General features: G+C 51.2%; 7 protein-coding genes across 7 annotated transcripts; 3 read left to right on the top strand and 4 right to left on the bottom strand.

Annotated features, from left to right (window-relative positions):
• Window positions 1–187: 187 nt before the first annotated feature.
• On the bottom strand, window positions 188–1,448 carry Z518_10547 (uncharacterized protein; the record flags this gene model as incomplete). Its single annotated transcript, XM_013412090.1, has 2 exons — window positions 188–1,216; window positions 1,350–1,448. 2 exons carry the CDS (start codon window positions 1,446–1,448, stop codon window positions 188–190), a joined length of 1,128 nt encoding a protein of 375 aa, XP_013267544.1.
• Window positions 1,449–1,961: 513 nt separating this feature from the next.
• On the bottom strand, window positions 1,962–3,336 carry Z518_10546 (uncharacterized protein; the record flags this gene model as incomplete). The annotated part of the gene is made up of 2 exons (XM_013412089.1): window positions 1,962–2,986; window positions 3,045–3,336. The coding sequence occupies 2 exons, from the start codon at window positions 3,334–3,336 to the stop codon at window positions 1,962–1,964; spliced, it is 1,317 nt and encodes a 438-aa protein (XP_013267543.1).
• An 838-nt stretch (window positions 3,337–4,174) lies between these two features.
• On the bottom strand, window positions 4,175–5,295 carry Z518_10545 (uncharacterized protein; the record flags this gene model as incomplete). The annotated part of the gene is made up of 2 exons (XM_013412088.1): window positions 4,175–4,787; window positions 4,835–5,295. The coding sequence occupies 2 exons, from the start codon at window positions 5,293–5,295 to the stop codon at window positions 4,175–4,177; spliced, it is 1,074 nt and encodes a 357-aa protein (XP_013267542.1).
• A 467-nt stretch (window positions 5,296–5,762) lies between these two features.
• On the top strand, window positions 5,763–6,965 carry Z518_10544 (uncharacterized protein; the record flags this gene model as incomplete). The annotated part of the gene is made up of 1 exon (XM_013412087.1): window positions 5,763–6,965. One exon carries the CDS (start codon window positions 5,763–5,765, stop codon window positions 6,963–6,965), a length of 1,203 nt encoding a protein of 400 aa, XP_013267541.1.
• Window positions 6,966–7,713: 748 nt separating this feature from the next.
• Z518_10543 (uncharacterized protein) lies at window positions 7,714–9,725 on the top strand (the record flags this gene model as incomplete). Its single annotated transcript, XM_013412086.1, has 5 exons — window positions 7,714–8,274; window positions 8,328–8,470; window positions 8,523–8,757; window positions 8,810–8,919; window positions 8,990–9,725. 5 exons carry the CDS (start codon window positions 7,714–7,716, stop codon window positions 9,723–9,725), a joined length of 1,785 nt encoding a protein of 594 aa, XP_013267540.1.
• Window positions 9,726–10,057: 332 nt separating this feature from the next.
• Z518_10542 (uncharacterized protein) lies at window positions 10,058–12,565 on the bottom strand (the record flags this gene model as incomplete). The annotated part of the gene is made up of 1 exon (XM_013412085.1): window positions 10,058–12,565. One exon carries the CDS (start codon window positions 12,563–12,565, stop codon window positions 10,058–10,060), a length of 2,508 nt encoding a protein of 835 aa, XP_013267539.1.
• A 200-nt stretch (window positions 12,566–12,765) lies between these two features.
• On the top strand, window positions 12,766–14,148 carry Z518_10541 (uncharacterized protein; the record flags this gene model as incomplete). The annotated part of the gene is made up of 1 exon (XM_013412084.1): window positions 12,766–14,148. One exon carries the CDS (start codon window positions 12,766–12,768, stop codon window positions 14,146–14,148), a length of 1,383 nt encoding a protein of 460 aa, XP_013267538.1.
• Between the last annotated feature and the right edge of the window lie 744 nt (window positions 14,149–14,892).

The raw sequence follows: 14,892 nt of genomic DNA, 5'->3' as shown, positions 1-14,892 counted from the left end.
AGGCCAGACCAGGAAGAGGTCGCCGGCTGTGAAGATCGTTACATGTGAATATAAACGAATTGGTCGTTCGGTACGTGGCCGTGCCGCGGCCGAGGCTGCGATCAAATCGAGCACGGAACCCATTGGCGCGAGAGGAGGAAAAGTCCTGTCAAGAGTGTTCTCAACCCAGCTTTGTTGCCCGTTCGCTTCAGCCTATCTTCTCCACTTTCAGCATGCCCTTCTCTTCTTTCCCGCCGGCTCCCTCCAGCGCGATGAACCAGCCCTTTTCCAATCTTCGTATCCATTTACTCGATTCTCCTCTTGCTAGGATCAACGTCAGACGAGCGCTGGCATTCTCCATCGCCTTGAACGCCGCGCCGGGGAGAGGGGCGTACGTCCACCGGCCAAAGGCCCAGTTTAACACGTAGAGACTCTTGCCCTCGGAGTCGACGGCAATGCTGGGTTTAGAGTCGCCGGTCGAGTCGGGTGGTGGTTTCGAAGATAATACGAGGCCTTTGATGCGGTAGACTTCGTCTTTTGGTGCGGACAGGAGGAGATCTTCAAAGGATTCTAAGACCACGCCAGGTGGCGGCTTCGACATGTCTTCGTGGTAGCAGACGACGCTGAGAACCTCGACTTCTTCCTGATGATGGTCGTGTGCATGTCCGTGGCTGTCGTGATGATGCTCGTCGTGAGCCTCGATGGCTCCTCGGAGACCTTGCTCGCGGACCATGGCCCCGTCGATTCCCATTACGACGTCCACATCGACCCATCCCTTCTGACTCTTTACCCAGGCGACTTGGACATCCAAATCCCCCACCCGATCCAATGCGTCCTCGAACATGCTCTCATCCACCAATTCCCACTTGTTGAATACAATCAAATCCGTGTACTTGGCTTGCATTTTTGCCGTGTAACTGGTATCGTCGTAGCCTTTCCAATTTTCCACGTCAATGACACTGATGACCCCGTCGAGTGTGAATGTTCCCGGATTCTCCCGCGCCACCCGATTGACTTCCAACGCCAGAGTGGCAGGGAATGCCGAACCGGATGTCTCGATGATGATTCGGCTGGGTGCAGCCTCATCGTGGAGTTGGAATAGGGCCTCGCTCAGCTGGCCTACCAAATTGCAGCAGATGCAACCGTTTAAAAGTTCGCGGACACCGGAGATTGAGGCTGAGCCGGCAAGCTGGGAGTCCACTGCAAGATCACCGAACTCGTTTTTTAAAAGGGCCAGCTACGGGGTTTTGTTAGGACAAGGGAATATTCACATGGATTTTTCTTCAGGCAATGATGATTCGCTTTGTGTTGCCCATTGCGTGGGGGCGGAGGAGTGGCAATTCCACATCGGGCCGGAGATTGAGACTCACTTTGTACGTCTTTGGTAACTGCGGGATGAGATTCAGTATCAGCGTCGTCTTGCCGCTGCCGAGGAAGCCAGTAATGATCGTGACTGGAGTTGGCGCCATCTTGAAGCCGTACCGGCCGGGTGCACAGTTAGGAGACTAATGCCAATGTCGGCAATGAAAGGAAAAGTTGAAAACGATGTTGACTTTGTGAAAAAGGAACGAGTGATGAAGCAACATGCTGGGCCGTTGATTTCGATTGGGCTAGATCTGGGATCTTGGGATGTTGGTGTCAATACGGCCCTTTCAAACTCGCCCACGTGATGCTGTGCCTTGGACCGAACCATGATTGATCAAGCATCAGGCAATTTGTAGTAGACCTTGCTCGTGGGAAGATGGTTACTTCTGCCGTCACCGTTCAGTGGCCAGCAGGACTGCAATAGGGGAAAGGTACATGATCAAGTGAAAGGTGAATTGAATCATCCCTCTTGCAGGGAGAAGTCTAGTCTAATCTATGGGTCCCCAAAAAGATCAAAAGGGAGTGTGCGATAACAGTTGAAGAAATCCCCCACTGGCCTGACAGTTGGCTCCAGCACGCTTTTTCATTGGGAACTTGAGTGAATACCTTCTTAGTCTTCAATAACCAAGCAGGGCAGAGGCTCCGGGCTCGCTGGAGATGTAGATGACTTCGTGATCATCCGTGAATCCATTGAACTTGGTAGCGGAGCATTTGGTGTATGCTCCCATGTTCTCGAAGAACAACCAATCTCCAATATCGAGGACTCCGGGCAAAAAGTAACGGTCACTGATGACATCGATTCCATCACAAGTCGGTCCCCAGATCGAGTACTCCACCAGTTTCTCATCCGCCGAAGCGGCGGAGAGGACTTGTGGGACCGGATGTTGGTGATCGAAAATGATGTTGGAGAAATTCCCGTAGACGCCATCGTTCAGATAGAGCATGTAACCCTTGCCACCTTGAGGATCAATGGCGACTTCACGTCTTGCAATGATATTGGTGGCAAGAGTAAAGGCATTGGAGGCATAGTACCGACCGGGTTCTCCAATAATACGGATATGAGGTGGGAAGTGCTCTTCTAGTGCCTCGTTCAGGTTGTGGGCAAACATCTCAAATGTTTCATCGACGAATCCCCCCCCCACATCGAGCATTTTGAGGTCCAAACCGAGCTCAGATGCTTGGTCAAAGACGATGCGTGCATCTTTGACCGCCTTCCCAAAAGAGTTGGGGTCACTCGCTCCAGAGCCAACGTGGAAGCTCACACCAATGAGATTCAATTCCAATTTCTTCGCGAGCCGGAGTAATTCTTGAGCGTCATCCAGGCTGGCACCATATTTGGCACTGAATCGGCACAGGCTGGCTGAATCGTCCGTCAAGATACGAAGGACCAGTTCGGCATCCGGATAGCACTCTTTGATCTTCCGAAGCTCATCGGTGTTATCAACGGTCATCTGAGTCACGCCGACCTTTCGAGCATGCCGCAAATACGATTTGGTTTTGCACGGCTGAGCGTAGATGATACGGCTCGGAGGCACGCCAAGGCCGAGTACCAGGTCAATCTCAGCCCTAGACGCACAATCGAAACCGGTACCCAATTTGGCCAAAAGACGAAGCACTTCCCGGTCGGGGTTGCATTTGACCGCTGCAAGTGATTAGCTCGCGTCTAAAATTTTTTGGGGTCAAATACGGGCGGCACTCACCGTAGAAGGGCTTGATTCTGCCCAGGTTCAGTTTCCATCGGAGATGCTGGCGGTACACCTCTCCTAAGTCCGCCACGTAGAACGCATCTTCCTCACCGGGTTCACAGGTGTCGACATTGATACGAGCAATTTGCTCTTTGAGAACTTTCTGGATAAGCGCCTTGGAGGCAAAGCCCGTCACATCGGATTCAACGCCATGATTGTGGTCAATGTCAATGTAATTGACTTTACTGTCATTCAAAATCGTGGTTTCTTTCTCATCAATGGCGATGGCAGATGGTGCCATAACCATGTAAAAAGGTTCCGGGTTGATCGGTTGAGAGAAAACCCCAAATTAAATGTTAGGGAGGTTTCCGAGATTCCGCTCCTATGGGACGTTGGCTTTGCCTCAGCGACTCTCCCTCACGAAGAGGAAGAACCTCGAGTGGCGACCTATGCGGCAGCTGAAATGGAGCAAATGGCTGGTTGGGGGTTTCGAACTCAAAGAACGGGAGCGGTCTGACGGTGTGAGACCTCAGCAGGAGGTGGACGGGTGTTGAGAATATGTCGGTGTTTACACGACGATGCAGTTTGAAAGCGAAGGCAAAATGACGTCGAAGCCGTGATATGGGGGGTGCCTTTGGGGGCACCAAAGACGAATTAGAGAGGTTTCCAGATAGAACTGTGTACAGGAGATAGCGGTCGAGTCTGGGAAATAGAACGGCAAAGATGGTGAAAAGGTGACAGCTTTCTGTGTTGTCGATAAGGAAATTTTAATTCACTGACCACGGCTTGGTGGGGGGCCAAAGGAGAGACTTCAGACGGGGAAATGAATCATCCAAAGTGACTGGGTGACTGGGTGCATCAGCGCTAATATCGCACCGTCTTTTGCCGATTTCATCGCCTTTTGTCTCCGCCGTTTGGTAGGTGGGTTCGTAGAGCTTTTTTTTTTTTTTTTGGGTTGTGTGCGGGAATTTTGTAGCACGTGACAGGCAAGCCACTGGGGCCCTTTGGGTAGCTTTGGATAACTTCAGATGGGTCCATGGGTGCCTAACCGAAGACGGCCCTCTAGACCGCCATTGAGAGACAGGCGACGATGAGACGCGGGAAATCCTCTTTTAATTCGTTTCAGTGTACACGGATGGTCGATCCTATTTCGGTTCTTTGGCAGCCGAGCGATGTTCATAGGTATAAAATTCGATCATTGGCGGGTCTGTGTCTTGATCGGTAGTCGTGTAAGGCAGGGGGATGTTGATCCTCTCAACTGTGTCGAAATTGGCTTGCTGCATCCGTTCGAAGAAGACGGTGTCTGCTTCATGTCGTCGTTTGAATCCCACCAAAATCAGTAGCTTCGGTGTACGAAAGGCCAGCTGTCTCAGAGTCTCTACCAGATGAATACTGCTCTCTGGATTGTAGATGCAGTCCGAAACCAAAATGAGATCGAAATTCGCATTGGAGCTATCATCAAGGCCAGTAGCCCAATCCAAAATCCCAGTCTGGATCATAGATCCTGCCACTGGCGAAGCATACCGGACGTTGCTTGCCAAAATCTCCTGAGCATCTTCCAGGTCGGTAAGAAGTATGTCACATTTGACAAGTTGTGCAAAAGCAATGCCAACAATCCCGCAGCCAGTACCGAGTTCCAGCACCCTCAGTCGCCTTACCTTACTGGACTTCCACAGAGCTGCACATCGAGAAACACCTTCTGTGGGGGATGCCGATAGAGCTTTCGCAAAGTAGATCAAAAAGCCTAAGCCCGCATCCCTGTGATTGCTCGTCAGTCAAATTCAGCCGGCAGGGGGGAGATGTACCAGATATGACGAGCAATACTGTCGCCCGTTTCCTCCGATATACAAACCGGGGAGTTGTTCGGCAGCAGCACTTGCCGTTCAACAATAGGGTCCGTCCGCTGTTTGTCAGACAAGGGAAAAGCAATGCTCCAGACATCAAGGATCTGAGGGACTTCCCGTCGAGCGGAGGAAGCAATCGTGTCCTTCGTGGTCACATGCAACCGCACAGATCTAGAAACATACTTGCCGGGACAATTGAGAGAGAACTTAAGAGCTCTGGATGTAGCCTGCCACGGGAATGTCTGAGAATGGAAGACGACATGAGGACGAGTAGCTTCTACAGCTTCCGCAACCAGGTCCACGTTCACGGCATAAAAGGCATCACCCAAGTCGGTGGTGACTGCAACCACGGCAGAGACGTCGACAGTCTTCTTGCCAGCCTCGACCTGCGGCGTACGCAAGAAGCGAATGTAATGGACCATGGGCAAGGTTGGAAGAGGTCGGCGACTGTTTCGAGCGGTCAAAAAGTTGAAGTTGAAGCTGAAGTGGGAGAAATGATCAGGTGAACAAGTTGCTCGACTTTGTTCTGCTGAAAGTGAGGCGGGATCCCGGAAGAACAGTTTGACCGGATTCCGTGATTCCCACGTGATATCGGTCCTCCAAACAGTATCACGTGAGTCCGAACGTGGTTTCACCAGTTCCCTCCAGGATTGGCCTCTCCCGCTATCAGTCCCGCCCCCAGCATTTTCGGTTTCAATCCCAATTTATCCTTCGACTTGTCTGCTAATCCAGTCGCCAGGCTATCTCCAAACATATTTCATTTAAGCATGGCAATTGAGCGACCAGCGCACATTGGTTCAGCGCGTCGGTCCCAGCCTCGTTATCGTGCAGCGGCTTCACGATCATTTCCCTGCCACTACCTGACCGATTCCGTCGGCCTGGCCTCGCGATGAATAACCCTGAGTTCCGCCAAACCCTCCACAATATCTCCCAGAACCTCGAGTCCGCCAACCAAGCGGCTCAGGAGAACATCTACACTTTCGCTCAACTATACATTGATCCTTGTCTTGCGGGAATCAAGTCGTGCATTTATGAGTGCACCGCGCCATGTTTCCCCAACCGGGAGGACAACTTGCGCCGAAAGAGAGGGCAATCCCGGGGCAGATCCGAATACAATTTTGACTTCTATGATGCGTGGGAGGATGATGATGATGCCCTCGCCAACAGTCCCATGGGGTGGGGAAACGATGAATTAGACCGCCTATTGGCAGGTCGTGGATCTATCTCTGGGCAACCGAGGAGACCAAGGGCAATGAGTTACGGGTCAAGAGGACGCCCGAAGCCCTCTAGAGTCCAAGCCGATTCTGACCAAGACCCAACCATCATCCCGAGCTCGTCATACCTAGGATTTCTAGAACGACTTCCATGGAAGATTGGCAGCCGCAAGTTGCGTTACAAACCTTCTGCCGCCGACTTGCAAGAGAACCCCGGTGGTGCAAGGGCCAGAGATGCTGAAACTGAACCTCTGATAGAAGGGCGTATATGGAACAAGGGTCATGGCCGACAGCGAAGCGATACCGCCGGCTCCAGGTCGACGACAAATTCGCTTAGCTCTCGAGGCGATCTGATTATGAGTGACGAAGAGGAAGATGCTGTTCCGCTCGACGACGAATTCGCCGTCATGCTGAGCCGTCGCATGACGAACCAGGGTTCCACGGAAGAGCAGGGTGGCGGGAAGGCGAGAACGCCCAGCAGCAAGGGCCCGGGCGCGTCTCGAAGATCGACGCGGACCGTCTCCTCTAAATCTGCGAAGAGCCCAAGTAACAACAGTCAAAGATCCTCGTCACAGAAGAGTCTTGCCCCAATATCACCAACTCTGGTCACGGAGCACCCGGAGCCACCCACTCTGCACGACCTAAGACAGGAGGAAGAACAAGTGGAGCGGGAGGAGGAGTTGGAAATCAAACAGAAGCGAGAGGCAGCTCAGCGGTTAGCTGTGGAAAGGGGTCTCAGCTCGCAGGATGTAAAGAACGTGGCCCACGCAGAAGTTAAGCCTGACACTCCGGACGAACAGGATGGAGACCCCGAGTCACAGAGATATGTCCCTGAAGGAGATCTTTCTCAACCTGACGACTCCGCCCCTCCAGCGTGAACAGGATTTCGATCAGCCGGAACCAACGACACCTAACAAACATGATTCTAACGATGGAAAAGACCCAATTTGAATCACGAAATGAAGAAAAGTCCTTGATCATATCCTGGCGAATGTACAAAAGATTTTTCTTACCTGTTGACCACAGTTTCACCATGAAGCACCTGAAAAAAAAAAATTCTCGGTTGCATGACAGTAACGCTCGTATCATGGGTATGAACATGAACGAGAAGACGGTTTGACCTGTTCCCTTTTCAATGGGTGGCTCTCTTCACCTGCTGTGGATTTTGACTTCTAACGACGTAATGACGGTGTGTCGATATAGCGGGAAATATAATCATGTAGCTGTATACCTTTATCTTCAACACTCGAACGGATTGATCCCTATGAGCACGTGTTTGTTGACTGACGAGGAGGATCAATGTTTCTTTTGATGCGTCACGTGAGCAGGTTAATTTGACAGCCGGGAAAGTTTCGTTATCAGAAGCACGAGTGGGAATCAGCCCGGCAAGCCTTATCTGTGACTTTCATCAGTAAGAAGCCTGGGCCACTGTTTAGTTGCTCTAGGCCTGCCGCATTTTCTCTTCTTCTCTCACACGTTCGCGCTCGTCATGCGCCTCTATATACCATCACCATCGACGCCGAACACCTCTGCTATTCACATGCTGCGGTGACCCACGGCTGGCGTGCCTAGCGACGAGGATTTTTTTTTTCTTTTTTCCATGTCGAGTAACGACCCCCGCTGCTCATGGACATGGAGATTGACAGAAAGAGCTGGAGCCCAGAGTCTTCCTCAGGCCCATCAGCCTACGAGGGTGACATGAGCAATGTCAGACGAACATTCACCAGGCGCATGACCGAAAGTTTCAAACGAGACCCGAACGCGAGCGTAACGAGGTGGGCGTCATTCAGTGCGGCCGATTCGAAACACTACGATGCTGAAGCTGCCGCGCAGGCCACGGCACTATCACCTCTCCTTCGAAGGCTCAAGGGTCGGCATTTGCAGATGATAGCCATCGGTGGCAGTATTGGCACAGGATTGTTCGTTGGAAGTGGAAAAGCTCTGGCATACGGAGGGCCTGCGTCAGTGGTGCTCGCCTTCACCCTGACCGGTGTCATGATGTACTGCACAGTCCAAGCATTGGGAGAGTTGGCAGTTTTGTTCCCAGTTGCGGGATCTTTTGCTGCATATTCGACTCGATTTCTGGATCCTGCATGGGGATTTGCCATGGGTTGGAATTACGCCATGCAATGGTTGGTAGTTCTACCTTTGGAAATTGTAGCGGCATCAATTACCGTGGATTTCTGGGTATGGTCAGAATTCATATCAAAGGGTGTTTTGTTTCTAATGGAGCGAAATAGGTCCAAAATATCACTCTCAATGCCGCATGGGTATCGATATTTTTAGTTTTGATCATCGTGATCAATTTCTTCGGCGTGAAAGGATACGGCGAAGCAGAATTCGTCTTTTCTATTGTCAAAGTCGCCGCCGTGATAGGATATATGTATGCTTTCTGGGACGAGAGAGAAGAAGTCTTGGTGCTAACAACGTCACAGTCTCCTGGGAGTGCTCATTAATATTATGGGCGGCGTCAATCGCGCTGGGCAACCTGATGGAAGTTACATGGGCTTTCGACTATGGCACACTCCTGGAGCCTTTCACAACGGATTCAAAGGTTTGTGTAGTACGTTTGTGACCGCAGCCTTTGCCTTCGCTGGCACAGAATTGGTCGGCCTGGCTGCCGCGGAGACAGAAAATCCCAGGAAAGCCTTGCCAAGTGCCATTAAGCAGGTGAGGCATTCTGCTAATACATGGTCGTCGTGCAGCTTATTAACTTGAATAGGTATTCTGGCGTATCACCTTATTTTACATTGTGAGTCTGCTCCTCGTGGGCACTCTCGTTCCTTACGACGACCCTCGACTTCTAAACGGCGAAAATAGCGCCGATGCAAAGTGCGTGACCACATTGATATTCCTATGCCTTCTTTCATTAATTCCCACCTTGCTAACGATTCCACACAAGAGCTTCACCCTTCGTTATCTCAATCCAGAATGCAGGCATTGAAGTCCTCCCTTCTGTCATGAACGTCGTCATCATGATTTCTGTCCTCTCAGTCGGCAATTCCTCTATCTACGGCTCTTCACGCACATTAGCAGCGTTGGCCGAACAGCGACAAGCACCCGCCTTCCTTGCCTACATCGACCGCAAAGGCCGGCCTCTATACGCCATCATCATTGCCTCCGTACTGGGCCTCCTCGCCTTCCTCGCCGCTTCAAACAAACAACAAGACGCATTCAACTGGATGCTCGCACTCTCCGGCCTCAGTTCCATCTTCACCTGGTCCAGCATCTGCTTCGCGCACATCCGCTTCCGTAATGCCTGGGCTATCCAAGGCCACGGGCTTGATGAGCTCGCCTTTCGCTCCCCCGTCGGCGTCGTCGGATCCTGGGTCGGCCTGATCTTCAACATTCTCGTGCTCGTCGCACAGTTCTGGACCGGTTTCAGCCCCGTTGGCTGGAGCGACATGTCCACCAGTGATCTCGTAATTAACTTCTTCCAGGCCTACCTGGCCGCTCCTGTCGTGATTCTCATGTACATTGGCTACAAAATTTGGAAGAAGACAGAGATCCTCAAGGCCAGAGATATGGATCTATTTACTGGTAAGAGAGAGATGAATATTAAGAGTCTGGTTGCGGAGGAGAAGGCTGATCGTGTCAATTGGCCGACGTGGAAGAAGTGGTATAAATTCTTTTGCTGATACCGGTTGTGCTGTCCCCCCCCCCCCCCTTTTTTGCTTGTACGATGGGCGAAGGTATATTATGTCGTTGGATCTAGAGATGTTTTATGCAATGAAGGGATCAGTTTCGGATGATGATGAAGTTTACGCCTTTGCATTCGAGCGAGCAGCTTAGGAAAGTTGATATTCTTTGATATACTTTTTTTTTCCCCTTTCCAGTTGACGATATACCTATGAATATGATAGCACTGGACAAACTCAATATTTAATGCCCTTTCGTCGTCTTTTAATCCCCCACCCCCCAAACTACGTACAGATCCAAATCATATATCTCCTAACGCACAGCGACCGATCTACTGCCGCGACGCCCGCTGCCCCTTAATAGCAGCAATTGCATTTCTCCTATGTGCACTCTCAGCGAATAATGCCTTGATGAGCTCCACGACTTCATCGGCGCTGAATTCCAGGCTCAACTCGCCCTCGGTCCAGAGATACTTGATGTCCACGAGCGAACTCTCTAGGATATTGATCAAATATTGGAACTTCAGCCAGTTGGTGACATACACGGCAGTCATGGGCACAGGCTCTTCGCCGGACGGCGGGGTCGATAAGAACAAATCTTCCAGAGACGCGATCTGCTGACATAATGAAGCTAGGCGCTGGGATTCTGGTTCGGAAATATCATCCATTTCTTCAATGGAAGAAATCACTTTGGCCGTGACCATAGTGACGAGGGAGCCGATGCTCTGCATCAGCGCCGAGGTGGAGAGGATAGGTTTCCATTCCGTGTGCAGGGCCCGGATCCGATCGACAACGGCGGACACGGCGTTCTCGATTTCCTGTGAATATGGGAACTGGGTACAGGATGTGAATCCCTGAGCACCTTCGAGGAGGTCCCAGATTATGATGCGCTGGGTCTCCATCTCCTTCGAGTAGGCGAGTCGCGCGAATTTCTCCATAGATTTGATGTCCGCTTCGATATTCGGCATGCCGCTGGGCACGCTCATGTCACGGAGTCGGTCGGCGATGTACAGCGAGTCGTTGTATCGGTGGATGTCGGTCAAAGAAGCGGAGGCGCCGTAGTAGCTGGGTGCTGTAGCACGGAACATTGCTAGAGCTAGAGTAGGAAGGGTGAGAAGGCCTCTTGATGCTGTTGAGGAGTCGAGGCTCTTGTGTTGAGTCTCTTGGATGATTTGGGCATCAGAGATGTCTCTGCCTATAATTTCGACAAGGCGGTCGGGGATCTCGCTGATGCTGTAGAATTCCGATAATGTGACCACTTTCTCAACTTTCTTGGGCTTGTTGGCTCCATTGACTTGGCGGGAATGATCTTTGCTTGTTGGTTCCGACTTTGTCTCCTCTGGACTTTCATCGCCATCACCCCAGCCCCATGCGTCGCCAGCGTCATTGTCATCACCATCGGTTTGTGTTGGATGCCCGTTCTCCTCGCCTTTCTTCTCTTGATTTTCATCGTCATCGTCATCGAACCCCCAACCACTGGCATCTTCGTCGTCATCTGGTTTTGTTGTTTCTGCTGTTGTTGCCTTGTCTTTGTTATCATCATCCCAGCCAGCATCCCAGTCAATAGTGTCATCCTCAGCCTGGCTCTCCTCTTCCGTCGCAGCTGGTACCATCTGCCGTTCTACCCTTTCAACTTGTCGCAGAGTTCCCTTGGACGAAGCAAACGCCGTTCGGACTGCATCGAGAGTTGCTGCTTTGCGTTGATTTAACCAGGCACGGTGTATTTCGTCCATCCAACCCTGAAGCTGTGCCTGTCCTTCCCATTTTAGGGGTTTGAGTCGGTCTAAAATTCGATTTACTTGTTGTTGCATTTCATCGAGTCGATCGAGCTCAGTAAGTTCAGTAGGAAGACCGGGATTCAGCCAATCAGTTGCCAACAGCGCCATCAGATCTGGCAGGACGTGTTTGGCTGCTGCTTTTTGTATCGTTTCGGACAGCGATGAATGCAAAAACTTTATAAAATCAAGCACAAAGTCGAGGACCAACTGCATGGATGGGCCATTCAGATCGAGTTGAACGCTCATATCGTGCCGTCCTAATTTATAACGAGCCAGCTTGAATCTCGCTGAGCGTCGTAGAGGTTGTAAGACAAACGTCTTGAGTTTGTCTGTCAAAGCTTCGATCGACTCCTGCGAATCGCCTAAGTGGTCCAGAGCTCGTAGAATAGCGTCCGAGTTCATCGATGTGGCGTCGGTCTCACTCGGGAGAGCCTCGATGCTACATTGTTGCGGTCCCCCCCCGATATGAATCTGTGCATTCAACTTTGCCTCAAGTTGTACGCGAGTCCTAAGTCGTAGTTCATCTTTCAGATCTCGGCCTAGTGTTGAGGCTCGTGATCTCAGCATGCCTGTAATATTGCCTTCCAGGTTTTGCAATTTGGAGGCTGCTCTGCAAGGGTCATCCTGCAACAAACATTCCTCAACTTCTCGTAAAGACTTTGCTATTTGAGCCACGTTTTGCAACTCTCGTCTCAGAGTCTCCGTAAACTCGATTTCTATTTCAAGGAGGTCCACTTTATGTTGATAGTCCGTAGCTTCGTCTCGTAGGGCCCGGACATGCTGATAATCTTCCACGATTCTTTTCGACTCGAGTTTACATCTTGCAATGTTCTCCTGCACTTTTCTGGCCTGTAATATCCACTGGTCAACATCTCCAACATCATCTTTGCTGGTGGCTTTTATTTCATCGCGCAGCTCGCTTCGGATCGCGGAAATCTGGTTGAGCAGTAATGGAATGGTCTTGGAGGACAGTTCAGAGGTGAGGAGATCTTCCGATTGAGGAAACGTGCTGTTCACGATGGCATCGCATAGAGAAACGGAGGCTTCAGATTCATCTAGCATATCTCCTTGAGAGTTTCGACGGCAGCTGTCCTCAAGTTGTCCGTATTAACTTGCTCTTCTTTTCATGGAAGTGGAGGCCAGAAATTTAGCCCCATGTGTAAAATGCCTGTGGTGGCGTTTTGATCCGCTGTAAATTTTTTTCCTCCTGCGTAGAGAACCAACCCTGAAAGCCTAGCTCATTAACGGTCTGCTGGATCAAAATGGCTACTATGCCCGGCGACGCTGCAAATACTCAAGTGCGAGTGAGACTAATAACCAGAGACTCTGATCTCGCCCTCGAAGAAACGGCGCCCATTCTCGTTCCTACATCCTTCCGCCGCTATACACTTTCCACGCTTGTCAACAGCCTGCTCAAGCAAGAAAAACCAGTTCCACTCGAGTTCATCATCAATGGGACATACCTTCGAACCACCCTTGAAGAATATCTCACGAATAACGGCCTTTCTGCAGAAACAACGCTTGCTGTCGAATATGTGCGAGCGAGAATTCCGCCGCAATATGTTGCATCGTTCGAACACGATGACTGGGTCAGCGACATCGACGTGATGTCGGGCGAATCTCCCCGAATTCTCTCGGCCAGCTACGATGGACTTTTAAGAGTGTGGAACACCTCATCACGAGTTCTTGCTACGTCGCCGGGCGTGTCACAAGGTGGTCACGGCTCCTTCATAACATCCGCCAAATTTATATCGCAGAAACAAGTGGTGTCGGCTGGGTTCGATCGAACGCTAAGACTATGGAAGTATTCAGAAGAGCAAAAAGGGTTTTCGGCGACGTTGTCACCGCAAATAGAGCTTTACGGTCACAAATCGTCGGTGGATTCTGTCTGTCCCCATGAGGCGTCCGGGCGCTTGCTCTCGGCCTCTTCAGATCACTCCGTTGGACTTTGGTCAACTAAAAAAGCCGATGCGCCAGCAGCACCGGAAGCACTTGTGCCTCGTGCAAGAACCCAGGACGGTAAGAGGAGAAAATTAAATTCGGAGGTATCCTTGGCGCAGAGAGGTCCCCTTGCATTGATGCAGCAACATACGGGACCGGCTTCGGGAGCGATCTTTGACCGCAATGATTCCACAGTCGGCTACTCCAGTTCCTGGGATCAGACCGTGAGGACATGGGATTTGGTCACAGCGTCTCTTGTAGACACGAGGACCACCTCGGGTGCGCTGTTTTGCATTGAGCACATGCCCTCCCTTCACCTTATTGCGGCAGGATCTGTCAGCCGTGTCATTAAACTGGTGGATCCACGAGCGTCGGCCACGACGGTCGCTGCAATGACTCTCAAAGGCCACAAGAATTCGGTCGTCAGCCTCGCCCAAGATCCTACCAACGACTATACACTTGTCAGCGGGAGTCACGATGGAACATGCAGAGTTTGGGACGTCCGCAGCGCCCGACAAGAAAAAGAAGGCGCTGTCGGACAGAGCTTGTACATGCTGCCCAGGGCGAGCCTGAAAGGCGGTCTGAATTCAGCGGTCGGTGATGGCATCAAAGTCTTTGCCGTGTGTTGGCATCGTGACGTGGGCATTCTCAGCGGTGGTGAGGACAAAGCGGTGCAGATCAACCGGAGCGACGACCAGACTTGAAGAAGAATTTCCAGAGTTGCTTGAGCAACAATTTGGCAATACGAGAGATGAGCGACAGGGGAAAACTGTCAATCACATTTTCCTTTGGTGGTACCTTATTTGTCGGTGATGCCTCTTGCGGAGTTCCTTCAACTACAGGCATGCCACGGACTGACCAGCTCGAAATAGGAAGCTTCCTGTTATGAAGTCGGGGTCAATTTCGACAATCCGACTGGTCGTGGCGTCCTGCACGTCAATAGACTTTTGAGGGAGGTTAATTACTAGCAAGCGGACTTTGCCCAAGACCCACTGAAATGACGGGAGGACCAACACGAGGTATTGGCCTGGGTTGGAGCAAAGAGGCCAACACGTGCGTCAGGAACAGAGCTGGCGCATCTTTAAAAGATCTCCGGGAGGGGGAGGAGATGGCGAGAGGCCGAAAGTGGCAGATTCAGCATAGCACAGCATCCCAGGTTTAGCGTCAGATGCCGTGGTTCGCGTTGTTAAACGCGAGGCTAGCAGAAAAGGACGGAGATGGAAACGCATAAAACAAGAAAGTTATGAAGAGCTAGTGAAGTGAAAGTCTATTGGGGTGGCACCTTGACAGCCTCCCGATTTAACACATTTCGGCTGTAGTGGCTGTTCATTACCTAAATTCGCTTAAAGGGGGGCCCAGGGATTGTTTTTTGGGATTGAGAGCGGCCTAAAGGAGAGACCCCAGTATTTTACGGCCAGTCTTGGGCTTTAACCATGCCACTTGTCAAC

Source organism: Rhinocladiella mackenziei (assembly GCF_000835555.1).
Source record: "Rhinocladiella mackenziei CBS 650.93 unplaced genomic scaffold supercont1.9, whole genome shotgun sequence".
Taxonomy (NCBI): domain Eukaryota; kingdom Fungi; phylum Ascomycota; class Eurotiomycetes; order Chaetothyriales; family Herpotrichiellaceae; genus Rhinocladiella; species Rhinocladiella mackenziei.
Note: the sequence above shows the minus strand (reverse complement) of the source record. Positions and strands in the feature narration are given on the sequence as shown.